Consider the following 14,821-nt stretch of genomic DNA (forward strand, 5'->3'; position numbering starts at 1 on the left):
ACAGGCATTGTGTGTTCTGGTGGCCAGACCGACGGCTGTTGGAGATCAAAGATCGCGATAAGCCGAAGAAAACCCTCCATGTTTTTACTTTCTTTAATATGGGGAAAAAAAAAAAGGCAAAGATGACTGACCTAAAATTTGGAGCGTAAATAGAGAGGCAGGGTGGGAAGACAGAGACGCGCTGCCCCGAGCGGTCGCGGTGCGCTTGTCCCACGGGGCTAAATACCCCTGGATCCTGTACCGCTCGCGCAGGAGAGGTTTTTTGGTTATTCCCACTCCCGAAGCTCCCCCTTTCCTTCGTCGGGACACCCAGGCTTCCCCCGTGGGCAGCGGGACGAGCGCGGTCGCGGGGTAAGACCTGCGGCCCCGCCTCTCGCTCCGCCCCCCCCGCCCCGGCAGGGTCCCCGCGGGTGTCCCCGCGGTGTCACTGCCCGGCTCGGCTCCTTCCGATCCATCCCATCCCGCTCCGCTCCCGCCGCCCCGGCAGGTAGGCGGCCAGGCGGCCCTTGGCTGCGCTGCGGCTCCGTGGGGATCCCCGGGGCATCCTACCAGGAAAGAGGCGGTAACGGGACGAGACGGGGAAATTTTTCCTCCGCACTTCCGTAGCGGTGTGGTCTCTGCGGTCTCTTGGGCAGCCTGGATGGGGGCTGTTAAACAGCTGGTTTGGGTGAAAGGCTTGCGCAGAGCGGAGTTCTAAGTAAACGAAAGTGAAAGTACGCTTTGGGTTCGTATAATTTTAGGGATGTTAGTGGGCGTTCTTTACCATAGAGCTCGATAAGAACGTTGCAAAGCTGCCGGCTGTTTATCCGTCTGTCGGAGGAAGCTGAAAGTGATATTCTGCCATTCCTGTAGAAAGACTGTGCAGGAAACACGCAAGTTGTGGTGTAAACTCTTCCACGCAGTTGGTCCAGGACAGAAACAGCCACACCGACAGTCCGGCTGCAAGCAAGCACAGAGCAGCCGGCATCTGAGCTGGGCGAGCAGGAAGGTTGTACAGCATCCAGTAGTACTGCCAGTGGCCTTTGGGTGTTTTTTTGTGCCTGACACAGCCCTTCCACCTTTCACCCGCTCCAAGGGCATCCTCGTGAGCATCTCCCCAAAATGAATCGCTGCTCTGACCGTGCAGTGTCAGTCCTGACGCTTTGTCTGCTCTGCACTTCGCTTCTGCCTTCGCTGACCGGTAGGTCACCTGAAGCTCTGAGAACCCCGCTCTCCCTGCCCGAGCCTTTAGGGCCGCCCAGGCTCCTTGGGAGTCGGGTGTGTTTGTTCCTGGATGCAGCGGGCAGGCAGCTCTCTTGCTCTCGGCCGTGCAGGCTGGAGAAGACAGCGGTGTTTTACGTGCTGAAGGTCAGCGTACACGGAATCTTTGGCAGGATTAACACCTTTCAGGGCCTGGTTTTTGTGCCATGAAGACGGGCAGGTTGCTGAAAGGAGTCTGAATGCCCCTGAGCAGATATTGCGAATGTTCTCTGTGCAGGATGTGGGTAGAGGAGTTGGGGGAAAGCTGCTGGAGTGAGATCCTTGGGATGTGCTTGCTCTGTGAGGCTGAGGGACTTTAACTTGCAGTCCTGCCAGAACATGGACTTCAAATTTCAGATCTGAAGGCAAGGAGTTTTTTCAATGATTCTTTAAAGTTAGTGTGATAAGAAAGGTTGGAATATACAATTTATGTGGAAAAAATCCCCTACTTTTTCAATGTGACTGATTTTTTTTTTTTTTTTTTGAGAAGAGAATGCACTGACAATGATATTCTTGCTGTTTCTGTACACAGCTGCAATCTGTTTAATCCAGACATTACTCTCTGAGTCACACAGGGTTAGGCAAGGTGTTTGAGGAGTGTTTCCCAGGGTCCTTATCAATTGTTTTATTTTTCAGCTATAACCATGGAGAACCTGCCTAATGCCAACAGCAGATTTGCACTTGATCTGTTCAGAAGGTTTAGTGAGGCCAACCCAACAGGAAATGTTTTCTTCTCTCCTGTCAGTGTCTCTGCTGCTCTGGCCATGGTGCTTTTGGGGGCCAAAGGTAATACAGAGGCCCAGGTGCTGAAGGTTAGTAAAAAACAAATAAAATTCTTTCATATTATATGTTATTTACATTAAAAATGGTTGTGTTTTAGGGCAGGAAAGATGAAAAGAGAGCATTATTTTTATATGCTCAGGACAAGATTTCTTTCATGTACACTGAGTCTTTCTCGGATTCATTTTTGCAGTTAGTTATCTTCTGCCTGCCCTGCTCCAGAGCCCTCTCTCTATATCTTCTATGGGCCTGGTTGCTCATTTAATTTCACTTGTTGTTTCTCGAAGTACGAAACTAATTACATTAATCAGTCTCCTTTTAAATTGATTAAAATTTTCAACAGCAAGGCCTTATGAGAGATTTTGACAAACTATTACTTTATCACGAAAGGTCACTGATAGTATGTTCATTGTTATAACACTGTGTAGTTTGTAAAATACACAATCATAATATATAGTTTTATATTTAAAGTGTAACAACTATGATGATACATGGTATCAATGCTACCTAAGTATTGATATCTCAGTCAGCTAGGCACTCAGATATCTCTGAGGAGCTAAGCGTGCATGGTTATCCTTAGCATAGCCTTAGATTAGGTAAAATAGTTTAAAAAACCTTCCTTGTGAAAAATGGTGCACATAGGAGTGTTTCTGGCATGGAAAACAGACTTCCTCACTGTTATTTTTTGCACCTTTGTTAGGGTAACGCCTGTAAAAGGGCGTATGAGACTTTTCATTGGAGTCATCATTTCCTATGAATAATTTCACCTTTGTATTCTGGACTTTAGGAGGAACTGTTTTATGCTGTTGAGTGTTGCTGTGCTTACTCAACAAGACAATAAAATTACTTTCTAGCTCCTTGTTCAAACAGACTTGAAACATTTTTCATGTAATCAGACTGACAGCCCCACCTAGGATAAACCTACTGACAGCAAAAATCATGCAAAAGGAACTTGGGGGAAATAAATGTGTTTCAACTCAGTCACCCTCAATAGGAAATGTTCCTCTACCGTAATACTTTACTTATGAACACAGTGCTAATTAAGGAGGCAGTGATTAGTAATTGTTGAGGGCTGTTTGCAAGCATACAGAAATTTGTTTCCATGATCATATCTTTATTGTAAGTTGCCTACATGATGTTTTTGGTCAGCCATTCATCTGTGCAGCACATCTTGCAGTAAGGTGGGCAGCAGGGCCTGACCAAAAACCCAGTGACAGAAAGTGAAGGCTTTCCTTTGAATCCAATGACTGCTTCATAGCAGTCTTCCTACTGTGAAATGCATGGTTTAAGTTAGAATGTGAATGTCCCTACTTTGGTCTAGCCTTCCCTGTTCATGAGGTCTGGCAGCTTGTGCTGTCATATCTGTAAGCCTTGGCCAGACAGCTTGACTCTGGAAAAGGAAGTACTGGTAAAGAGAAATTTCAGTAATGCATTTGATTTTTCATTTATTTTGTTATTTAATTATATTTTCACAAAATTATAAAAGACAATTTTTTCAAGACCTCACCTGTGCTAGTGGTGATTGTATGTTCTGAAAAGCAAAACCCCAGGTTTTCTTTGGCCAAAGGGCGAATCAATAAAGCAAAAGTGTCTCCATGACACCATCCCTCTTTTCAATTCCCCCTATGGGAATGAGTTCTTGGGCCCAGTGATCCATGGAGAAGCATACAGACATCATACAGACAGGACTTGGGGTTCTCATCAACAGCTTCAACTGTGACTGTGTGTAAACCAGGAGCATAATACAAGTGACTGACATGGGCTGTGTACCACCAAGAAACAGTTTGATTCGTTCTTTGAGGTTTACAGAAGTCTCTAAGCAGCTTCCAGCCTCTTCTTTTCTCTTTCTTCAACCTACCGACCTGCTGGATCAGACCTACCCTACAGATACACTCTAAATTCTTTTAAGACAGTATTAACAGCAGCTAGTTAATTTCTTTTATTTCAGACACTTCATTTTGACAAAGTTGAAGACATTCATTCAAGATTTCAGACTCTGACAATGGATATAAACAGAAGCAATGCTCCCTATCTCTTACGACTTGCCAGTCGGCTTTTTGGAGAGAAGTCCTACAGCTTTTTGCCGGTAAGCTGGTGCACAACATGATGGTGTGTGGTGGAACCTGGTGGGAAAATGCAACTATTTAAGTATTTATGAAGTAGAAGTATTTCCAGGCATATTTCTAAATGTTACTGGGCAGCTGACAAAAGTATTGCTGCTTGCATATGCATTTTCATAGCTGTAGGCATCTGTGCATCTCACCTAAAGGATGTTACACAGCAAACCCTTTTCATTGCATGTTCGCTTCTGCTGCTCTTGGGCTCAAGAGAAAAATCACTTGTGTAGGTTTTTCGTTTACAGTAACTATCATAACATTCCACTCTGTTGCAAGCAACTTTTTAGGATACAGGCAGTTCTGTTTCTGTTGCAATCAGCTTTTTAGGATTTTCATTGGTCTAGTACCACATTACTTAAATATTTAAGTAATATATTCTTTATTTGGTAGGGGATGCTCAATATGTCTTACAACATGCCGGTTCGCTAGCAATTCATAATTTTGTCTGCATCTAGGTTGCTATTTTTTATCCCTCTTCAGCTATTTCAGAGAGGTTTTTTTTAATTCTACCTGTGCTTGAGCCTGTTTCAGGAGAATTACAGGTAAATATTGCAACACCTGCAGTAAGAACCCCATCAGCTGTAGATGTGGCTGGTGTACTATGAGGCTTACTCTAAGAGCAGAAAAAACCCTGCCAGCCTCAGAATCCCCCTCAGGCAGTGCACTGTTAGAGCCCCACCTCAGAGCAGGTGACAATCTGTTTGAGTACCTCTTATCTACCTGATAATTATATGTTTTCTTATCTGCATGCAGTGAAAGCTGTTCTTATTGTTCCAAAATCTAGGATTTCCTGACTAATACACGAAAATTATATGGAGCTGATTTGGCTACAGTTGACTTTCTTCAGGCTTGTGATGAAGCCAGGAAAGAAATTAACCAGTGGGTTGAGCAGAAAACTGAAGGTAAACTACTTTGGTTAATAAAGTAACTGGCAGTGTTTCATACTTTTGGAGCAGGAATAGGCTTTATTCTCTGCTGTCTTTAGAACAGTTTAATTCTGCTCTGGGGTATTCATTTGATGTATTGACAAAACGAGAAATTACCTAAGCAAGATGTTTAAACAATTCCATAAGTCCTGAGAATTTTCCTTTTTTGTGTGTTCAGGCTGTGAGTGCCTCCTATGAGTTCAGAAGAGATACCTGAACATAGTTATGAGTTGGAGAATTTTTTTTAGACAGTCTTGGTCTGTATTGTGTATGTATTTCTAAATTCAGTAATCCTTAATGTGGGTGTTTTCTGGTTCTTGTACGATGGGTCAAATGTGACAGTTTAAGCTAAAAATATTATGTTTTCATCAAATTACTTATTAAAAAGCTGTTTCAAAAGTTAAAAAGTGTGGGGAAGTAGAGAGACAGGTACTGAAATATATGTCATTACAGAATGGACTAGAGTTTTATATTTGTAGTATTCCCATGACATCAGTTTCTTCATATATGTTTTTATATACCATCAGCTTATTACAAGATTTTGTTGTCACTTTTTTTTTTTGCTGCCTCTGAAGGTAAAATCCCTGATCTGCTGTCTGAGGGCTCAGTTGATAACTCGACCAGGCTTGTGCTGGTGAACGCTATTTATTTCAAAGGGAACTGGGCAGAGAAATTTAAAGAAGCTGACACCACTGACATGCCGTTTCAGTTAAGTAAGGTAATACAGATGTGTCTTGGTAGTGTGTATCTAATGGAAATGTCAAATGATATAGGTGCTAAAGTGAAGCTTTGCTTACAGATAAAATAATTAAGAAATACAAAGTCTTTAATGAATGTTTTCAGTTCACCTGAAAGGACTTTTTTATGGATTTCAGTGTTTTTCTGTATTCAGCAAGCTATTTTTTTGTCTCACTTACTGGAACAGTGTCAGAGACAGTTCTCAGCAATAGATTAGGACCTAGCAGAATTTCTGTCCTCTAGCAGTTCAGCAGCTGTGAACTGTGACTGTTTGTGGTGGTAGGTAAGTTGTACTAAAATGATAGCATGTTTTGATTAAGTTCCATTTTCTTATTCTGTATTCTGGTTATGTTAACAACTTTACAAGTCACTGTATACAGTCACCTGCTTTATGCTGAACAGAGTTGATCTTTTTTTACTTAACATGGTCATTTTTGTGTCTAGATGATGCCGTAAAATGTTGATGCTAAAAAATAACTCAGGAGCAGTTAATTGGGGGTGAGATAAGGAAGGGGTTTAATTGTGCCAAGGCAATAGATGTTACAAGACGCACGCGCCGGCTGTACTTGAGATATTACATTTTACAATACTATCTGTCCAATCCAAGTTTTGTCCATCCCATTGCTTTTGCCCTGGTCCACCCCCTGGGCCACCCCCTGGGAATTGGGTCTGGGGGCCTTTGGGACCACCTACTTCATCATTTTCATCATCCTCAGAGCACAAAGGGTACACAGTCACCTTGGTCTTGACTCTGTTCTGTTGTTCAGGCCTAGATATTGGTGTTCTCTAAACAGTATAGGCCTTGCCTTGACAAGAGACTAAATATTTCTACTGGATTCGGGGTAGGATTGATATAGGGTGCATGGAATGGGGTAAGAGGGTTAAGGAATGTGTAAACTACTTGTACTGCAGGGTAAGGGAATGAGGGCTGCTGCTTTTAAAATCTACTTCTACTACTTCTAAAACTTATAAAACTTACAAAAATTAGAAAAATAAGAAAACTAATAGGGGCTTAAGGCATCGTAGAGCAATATAAAGGTCCAGCAACTCACAGAAATTGATTCAGTTCTTGCAAGGTCTGTGCTATAGATGCCAAAGGAGAAGCAAATATAATACAAACTCATTATATCTTCAGAGCAAACTGTTATTAAACAGGCAGGCAGGAGTCTGACAAAAGCAGTTTTATAATCACCTGATATAATGAAGGAAAAGTTTTTGCAAAAATGCAGTTTTAACTTACTTGTTTCCTATCAGTTCTTTAAATGAGTTGTTCCTCAACTGTTACTTCTGTTACCTTTTATCTATCCAGAAAGAAAGAAAGACAGTGAAAATGATGTATCAGAAAAATAAATTTAATTTTGGGTACATTCCTGAAGAGAAGGTCCGTGTTTTAGAGCTGCCTTACGATGGAAGAGAACTTAGTATGATCATCCTGTTACCTGATGACATTGAAGATGACTCTACTGGGCTGCAGAAGGTGAGCCATCTAAGCTAATGCATTTGTTCAATGTTTTTAAGTTCAACCATTAAAAATTAAAGCCTTAATGAACCTGTGTTCTCAGAGCCCCGTATCTATCATTTAGACAACTCTCTATTAGCACAGCAATAAAGAAGACATGCATGTGCTGCATCAGGAAGAGGAGTTGTGTTCTGATATTGTAGCTTGTGTTCATGTGTCCTCTGGCTTGCTGAACTGAAGCATGATGGAGGTTGAAAACAGAGTTAGCTGTGAAATAAACTTGCCTTGATTGTTTTTAATGACAGAACGTTTTTTTCATTACCTTTGAAAATCTTTATTTTCTCAGGCATGAAGTAGAGAGACTGTTTTCCATTAAATGACCAGGAACTCATCAGCTTCTTTGAGCTCTCTGATTATGATTTTTGTTACTTGTTTTTAATTAGGTAATTCCATTTAGTTAGGTTCAACAGTAACAATGACTGTGTTGGTATCAGTGTGTGTTTTTCCCTTGTGTACATTGCAGCAAGAAGCAAATGTCTGCATCACTTTGTAAAGTAAAAACTGCACTGATTCTGCTTAATTTTAATAGTATTTGTTTGATCTATATGTAGGTATCAAAGATATGGGTATGGTCATTTTTGTATAGTTGCTTTACCATTGTATAGTGTTCTATAAATAAAGCCTTGTAAGTGTTACTGAAAATGAAAGACTACACTGGTGATGTGTAATGATCTCTGTCTTTTTAATTCTAGCTGGAAAAGCAGCTTACCTTAGAGAAGCTCCAGGAATGGACACGTCCAGAACATTTATATTCCACTGATGTTAATGTGCATTTGCCAAAGTTTAAGCTGGAAGAAAGCTATGATCTTAAATCAGATTTAGCTGCTATGGGCTTGTTGGATGTATTTGACAGTGGTAAGGCTGACTTGTCGGGAATGTCAGGGGCACGTGACCTCTTTCTCTCTGAAGTTGTCCACAAAGCTTTTGTAGAAGTGAATGAGGAAGGCACGGAAGCTGCAGCTGCCACTGCTGGCATTGCTATGCTCTGCATGGTTATAGAAGAGGATTTCAATGCTAACCATCCTTTCCTCTTCTTTATTCGCCACAACCCAACACAAACCATACTTTTCTTTGGCAGATATGCTTCTCCATAAAAGAGAACTTAGCATTTGCAGACCAGCTCGTGCCATTGTTAATGAAAACTTTGCTCCTGAATGAGTTGGATTTTGATGTAGGAAGTTAATGCTCCTGTCTTGAGTTCCAAGGAACTTTCACCGAGATTCTGCCTTTCCCATTAAAAACAATTCCAGAGAAATATAGGAGTGTAATTTATTTTTCTTTCTTGAGATTGACATCATCTTTAATGAAATGAGGAAAATCTTGACTGTAGACAGAGGAAACCTTTTGAAATTGGAGTAGAAATAGAAATGGTCTTGAAAGAAATGTGTGTCTCCTCAAGTGCAGGAAAACCCTATATGCATCCTTACATGGGTTTTTCTGTGTCAACAGCCCCCTGTTCTAATAATCAGTCACTCCTTAATAATCCAGTCACTCCTTATGCATATATACTAGGATGTTCTTGCAAAGCCGTTCCTCTCCTAAAGCCTTGCTTTATGAAAATACGGTAATAAAATACTTCTAGGCACCAAAAGGCATATCCTGAACAGCTGAGTTTACCCAGTTCTGTCATGAAATAGAAGGTCAGATAACATTTGTTTATAGTCATCTATTAATAGAAAAAGGATTGAGCTATTTAAACAAAAGTAACCCCTTCCAGTCATTAGCCAGAAAACTCAGAAAAGAGCTTTTGAATGAAGAGGATTTTCAAAATTTACAGGCTGGTGCCATTTTAGTTATTGAAAATGTGAAAATGTGCCAGGGATTAGACATTTTAGGTGCCTTTTTGCAAGTTCAGAAGCTGTCAATATGAGATTAGATTCTGGCCAGAAGCTATATCATCTTCAAAAGATACTTCACCTCCCCAGAGGATAACTGGGTATAATCTGAAAGAAATATCTGATGTGTATCTTTATGTACAAGGATTCTATATTTACTGACTTCCACTACCTCTTTATACACAAGCCTCTTGTACTGTACCACAGCCTTGTGCCTGTGAGCCAATATAATTACATACTGTAGTGTTCTGTGTTTATTTCTGGAGGTTATTTGCTTGTATCATGTTTATCTTGGGTACTGTAATGTTTACCTGTACAACCTCAGCTCTGAGTGTGGCACAATAATTTCTGTAACTTCAAACTGTATATTAATTTTTTCTTCAAGCAACAAATAAAAGTAATTTTCTTAAACTTGTGTTCAAAATAGAAACTTCTGTGTGCAAGTTAGTATTTCAGAGTACAAAAATAACTGTATACCTGAAGGCTAGTTCCAGGGAAAATCACCGGTGCAGCAGCTGTGACCAGCTGTGTGAAGTCCTTGGGCTGTTCAGAGTATGTGAAAATACTGAAAAACAAATTGGTCAATAGAAGAGGTGATTGCATGAACCATTAGCTTCCTCTGGAAGTGTAACTTTAGCTGCTTACCCCACAGGGAGCAGGGAGAGAGTCACCACCAGTATGAAATGGCACAAACACTTGGTCTGGATGTGTGTGCAATACCCCGGTAACAAAGGCTCTGGTAGGTTTGTAAAGGAAAGAGTGTATTGCAGAGTGCAGTTGTGAATGTAACCCTTTCTGAGCTGAATGCTTTGAAAACCCAACACTTTGAAAACCAATAAATGAGACAAATACTAGCACAAAACCATGTAAAATTTTGGAACAGTTTGACATTGCGTTAGTTCTGGGTTTCTGTGCCTTTGTCTTTAGCATTTTAGCAAATAAAACTTCTGCTGCCATGAATGAGTTTTGCCCAAGGAAGGCTCAAAAACTTCATCATAAATATATCCTTATCTTTATTTGCTTAAACTTAGTCAATGCATGCAAGATATATGATTCCTGCAGGCTTCTAGGGCAGCAATTACCAGATCAAAAGAAAGATAAAACCTTGCATAATTGTACAAATCAGTGTAGCTTTATGAGGAGACTCATGTCTGTATTTATTGCTTTGGTCTCAGTATTCAGTAACTGAACTATTACAGAGATAAATTTGGTTTTCTAGACTATGTGCGCAAAATAAAATCCAGCAATGAGAATCTCAATAGAATCAGCTTCACATTCAAGCATTTACAAAAGCCCAGCCAATACTCCCCTCCCATAATAGATGTCCCACAATAAGGTGGTTATGTTTTTCCTTAACACTGTTCATTTTTTTCCTGTGCTCCTGTAAGAACAAGTGACTGACAAGGGCTGACTCCTATAGAGAAAACTGGCATGCCAACTTTATTCACATTTCTAAAAAATAATATCCTGCTTCAACTAGCTCTTGAGAGGGATTTTGTTTCTAGATCTACTGAATGAACACAGGTCTCACTGAGTTCAAAGCATGGTAATCTTCAGTATGAGATGATTTAACAGAGGAAAAAAGTAGAAAATATAAAACCAGGAGCTTAGCCTTAGTCTTAGCGAAGTAGCAGTCATAAATCCACATCCACAGTATGAAAAAATACATTACACACATAAAATATTTGGTTTATATTAACCTGAGGGACTCCAACATTAAAACCTTAGCTCACTGCAGTTAAATTTCCTAGGAGGGGACCAGTAAGTACTTGAACAAGAACTTCCCTGTTAAAAACCAATTTGCAACTGGCTGCTGTTATGAGAAGACAACATGGGAGTTTCTTCGAGTGGAAGAGAAGATTACAGCAGCTGGACTTCAGTCTCAATTTTGGCCTTTCCTAAGAAGATCAGGCTTTGTAACAGTCCAAAACTCTGAGCAATATTTGCTCACTGTGCTATGATGAGTAGGCCAGACTGTACTACTGCTTACACAGACGCCTTAGGAAAGCTCTTTGATTTTGGTAATTTAAAAAGAAAAACCACCACTCACCACCACCATCATTTGGCTGCTTTTTATGATTCATACAGTTTAAGTTGCTCATTCTAGAAAGTAAATACCATAATGTGGATAAGGAGGAGAGTAATCTCTGGGTTTTATGTCACCTTATACTTGAGATAAATTTACTCAGATGAGTTAAGACCTTCACTGTTAAATGTTTTCATGTATCTATATATGACCAAAATCCTGGTGAAGTACATAAACCTGATCAAGTGTTAGAGATGGATGTTTTTCTTGCTTTTTTTTATTGTGGTTCATTAGACCAGTGCAGTTCACTTGAACCTACTGAGACAAAAATGTACAATTAAAATTAGAACCTGGTTTTTGTTAGTTTAGGGTTTGTTTTTTTTTTTTTTTTTTTTTTTAACTGTAATGAACCTCTAGTTCTATCATGTCATCTTATGGTACCAGCTGAAAGCATATTCTTATCCATATTAATTAAGTGGCCTATGCAATCCCTGACTACTTAGTGACAATGAAAGACAAAAACCATAGACAAAATCCTGGAGAGTCAGTGCAGCCTTTCTGGAAACATGCTGAACATGTGCAGTGGCCAGAAAACGCTGTATCTTCAGGATAAATAGAACTTCAAACAACCAGCTTGTATAAACGCTTTTATTTTTAAGTCATTTCATGGAGAATTATAGTCATTTTGGCCAAGAACATTTCTCTCAACACAAGAGAAAACACTTACAGAAAAGGGAGAAAATGCAGTCCAGAGATTAACTGATGGTTTAAACTCTTTGTGCATGGAAAACAGGACAAGAAGACTAAAATACAAGTAATGATTTTGCATAAATATTTAGCATAAAAGTCCAGACAACTCCTTAGCAGCTGTATCATCCAACTTTTTATCTGTGAGAGTCAAACAAGCTAAATAACGGAAAAAATATTCATTAGGTAATTCTCTAAAAAAGCTGCAGTGGAACTCATTGGGGGAATTATTTGATATTTCTGGTCTGGCTATCCATATCATTGACAGTGGCATGTTACTACTGGGAGAAACAACTTACAGCAGGACAAGTTGTTTCTCATGTGTACTGAATTCTTCAACACAGGCTACAGCATGGCCTTTCTCATGGCTTGCATTATTTTTTATTGGGACAATTTATATGAGAGAAAAAGAGATTGTGATATGGTGGACTTTGATGGTGCTTCTTACAGTGGAAGCAACTGTTACCTGATGGGGTCCAAATCTCATCTCAAATTTCCTAGTGACACTGCAATATTTGGCATTTCCTTAAAGCTCTGCACCCTAAAGATAAATAAATACACCACCATACTACCATTCTTAACCATTCTTGCCCTTCAATGACCTTCAAAAGGTAAGCTCCAGATACTCAAAAGCCAGAAAACGACAAAATGTGCTTCATGATTTTTTAATTTCATTATTTCATTCTGTGGTTTTGAAGCAATTTCACAAGGAGACTGGGTTCCGCTTGTTGAAAGCAGCATTGCCAATCCTATGTGAACACAGCATACATCATCCTGAGAAGAATTAGATGGTTTTGCCTTGGGTCTATTTCGGAGGGACAGGAAATGGTGCAGGGTGAAGTGTCCATTTGTGAGTGCATCTGATGCTGATGGACTTTTTAATGGAGCACGGAGTTCTTCAAACAGTGGAGATGACTCTCTTTAGAGGGAATATAAAGATGCACATCAGTGGCAGAGAGAGAATAGAAAGCAGCCACTCTGTTCCCCGTATAGCATATCTTGCTAATTAGAACAGGGAGGAAGAGAAAAGGTAAATAATGCTTTCCTTGGAAAGTGGCCATGAGGCACGACAGCTTTGAAACTTAAACTTGTTGTTGGCAACATTTTATAGCCTATTAGATGTCACTGTCTGATGGATCTGACCTGAGGGGCATGACCTTTTTGCCTTCACTGGAGGCTGAGGAATGAAAAACCCTCTGAACCTTTTGCCAACCTGTGCTGCCCCCTGAAGGCAAGCATACGATGCTTAGATTTACTCTAGCACTGGAAGAGACCGCACCTTGCCTTATTCCTCCGTGTGCATTTCAGAGGACCAGTAGAATAAAAATACTAATCTAATTATTACCCCATTAATTTAAGCAACAAGAAAGTTCCACCCAAACTACAAAAAAGTGAATTGTATTAAAAAGAAAATCATGCAAACTTACATAAATGAAGCTTGTCAAAAGACTTGCTTTAGAAACAGAGTTTGCTCAAAGCATTCAAAAACTATACTTATTTGAGTAAGGAGAACATAGGAATGTTTAAAGAATCTGACTCAAACCCTTTAACAGCATACAGTCCTTCAACAGATTTAATTTCTGAAACATTTCAGTTACACCACAATCTCTGGCTTAAGTCCTACCTACATTTTTGTCATGCAGAACTTCATATGAAGGGAGTCTCACAACAAAATTAATCTCCAATACAAATTGCAATGTTTTGCAGTTGCATATTGAAAACTTTTGATCACGGCCAAGGGCCAGCAATCTGTCTTGAAATGTAAGAGGAGGAAGCTGAATAAAGCTGGCTTCTGGACTTGGCACTGCATCCTCAGACCGCAGACCTCCTGGTTTGCTAAAGTTGCTCTGAATGAACTCCAGATGTGTGGCTGTGGCAATCTCTCTGATCTAAGCTCCACAGAGCACCAAATACCTCTGCTGTCAAGAAATACCCACCTGCAATTTGTGTATTCCAGGCAGCTGACCTGCAGGTGGTTGGGTGGTATCACAGCTGGAGAGAGGTGCAAAAAGCTCAGTATTACTCAAATACAAATCAGCTTTCCTTCATCAAAGAATGAAACATTTATTTACAAATTGAATTGGGTAGATGAATAGAAGTTTTTAAAAACTGTTAAATGCAATACTGTAAATGTGAAATGAAGCACCAGTCATTGTTCAGTAAATGTAACACATCACAAAAAGCCAAATGATTCAGTAATATTATAAAAAGAAATATCTATGGTACATAGTCCTTCTGGGGAAGAGTTAGCAATCTTCTGACTACTCTCAAGGAAGTCACCTTTTAGCAGACACATGGCATTTGTAGCTGAACAGCAAAAGACCAGAAGCTATACACAAAGCATTGTAAATTTTGACCTTACCACATTTCCCAAACTAAGCAGGATCAGGACATGAATCCCTGAAATCCACCAGTAATCAGCATAGACCCAGTAACAAAAGTATGTGGGGCAGGTAGCAAGCAAACCCTGAGCAGTTACCAAGCAAATCCAGCTGCAATTACACAGCACTATGGTGGTGGTGGTAATTTTTAACCCAGACGTACATCCTCATCACTGGGGGCCAGTTAACTCCATGGTACTTTGACAAGTGTGGACAGTTGCCCCAGTGGCTGGTCAGCATTTCAGTAATTAAAACCTTCTTTGCTAATTATCTGATGCAATTCTAAGAAAACACAGTCCTTCTCTCCTCCCCAACTGCAAGTTAGCACAGTCATACGTGGTTTTAGCCCTTGTTGTCTTTTCAGCACACTGAGCCACTGCACACTCAAGGAGGATTGAGGAGAAGAAAAATAATCAGCACTTAAATGAAAGAATGTTGTTGACATCAGTAATAACAACATTACTGAAATGTTCAGTCAATAGCAATCTTGGATGTTGTTATGTTTTCAGTAGG

General features: G+C 40.1%; 1 protein-coding gene across 4 annotated transcripts; it reads left to right on the forward strand.

Moving 5' to 3' along the window:
• Positions 1 to 233: 233 nt before the first annotated feature.
• SERPINB1 (serpin family B member 1) lies at positions 234 to 9,578 on the forward strand. 4 transcript variants are annotated; one of them, XM_027666315.1, is made up of 7 exons: positions 234 to 487; positions 1,876 to 2,051; positions 3,968 to 4,105; positions 4,921 to 5,038; positions 5,638 to 5,780; positions 7,110 to 7,277; positions 8,012 to 9,578. In XM_027666315.1, the coding sequence occupies exons 2-7, from the start codon at positions 1,884 to 1,886 to the stop codon at positions 8,411 to 8,413; spliced, it is 1,137 nt and encodes a 378-aa protein (XP_027522116.1). In that variant the 5' UTR covers positions 234 to 487; positions 1,876 to 1,883; the 3' UTR covers positions 8,414 to 9,578. The 4 variants fall into 4 exon arrangements, with proteins under 4 accessions (XP_027522116.1, XP_027522113.1, XP_027522112.1 ...); XM_027666312.1 differs by lacking the exon at positions 234 to 487 and adding an exon at positions 594 to 1,347; XM_027666311.1 differs by lacking the exon at positions 234 to 487 and adding an exon at positions 594 to 1,180.
• Positions 9,579 to 14,821: the final 5,243 nt, after the last annotated feature.

The sequence above is a fragment of the Corapipo altera genome, unplaced genomic scaffold (genome assembly GCF_003945725.1).
Source record: "Corapipo altera isolate COAL_440 unplaced genomic scaffold, ASM394572v1 118, whole genome shotgun sequence".
NCBI lineage: Eukaryota > Metazoa > Chordata > Aves > Passeriformes > Pipridae > Corapipo > Corapipo altera.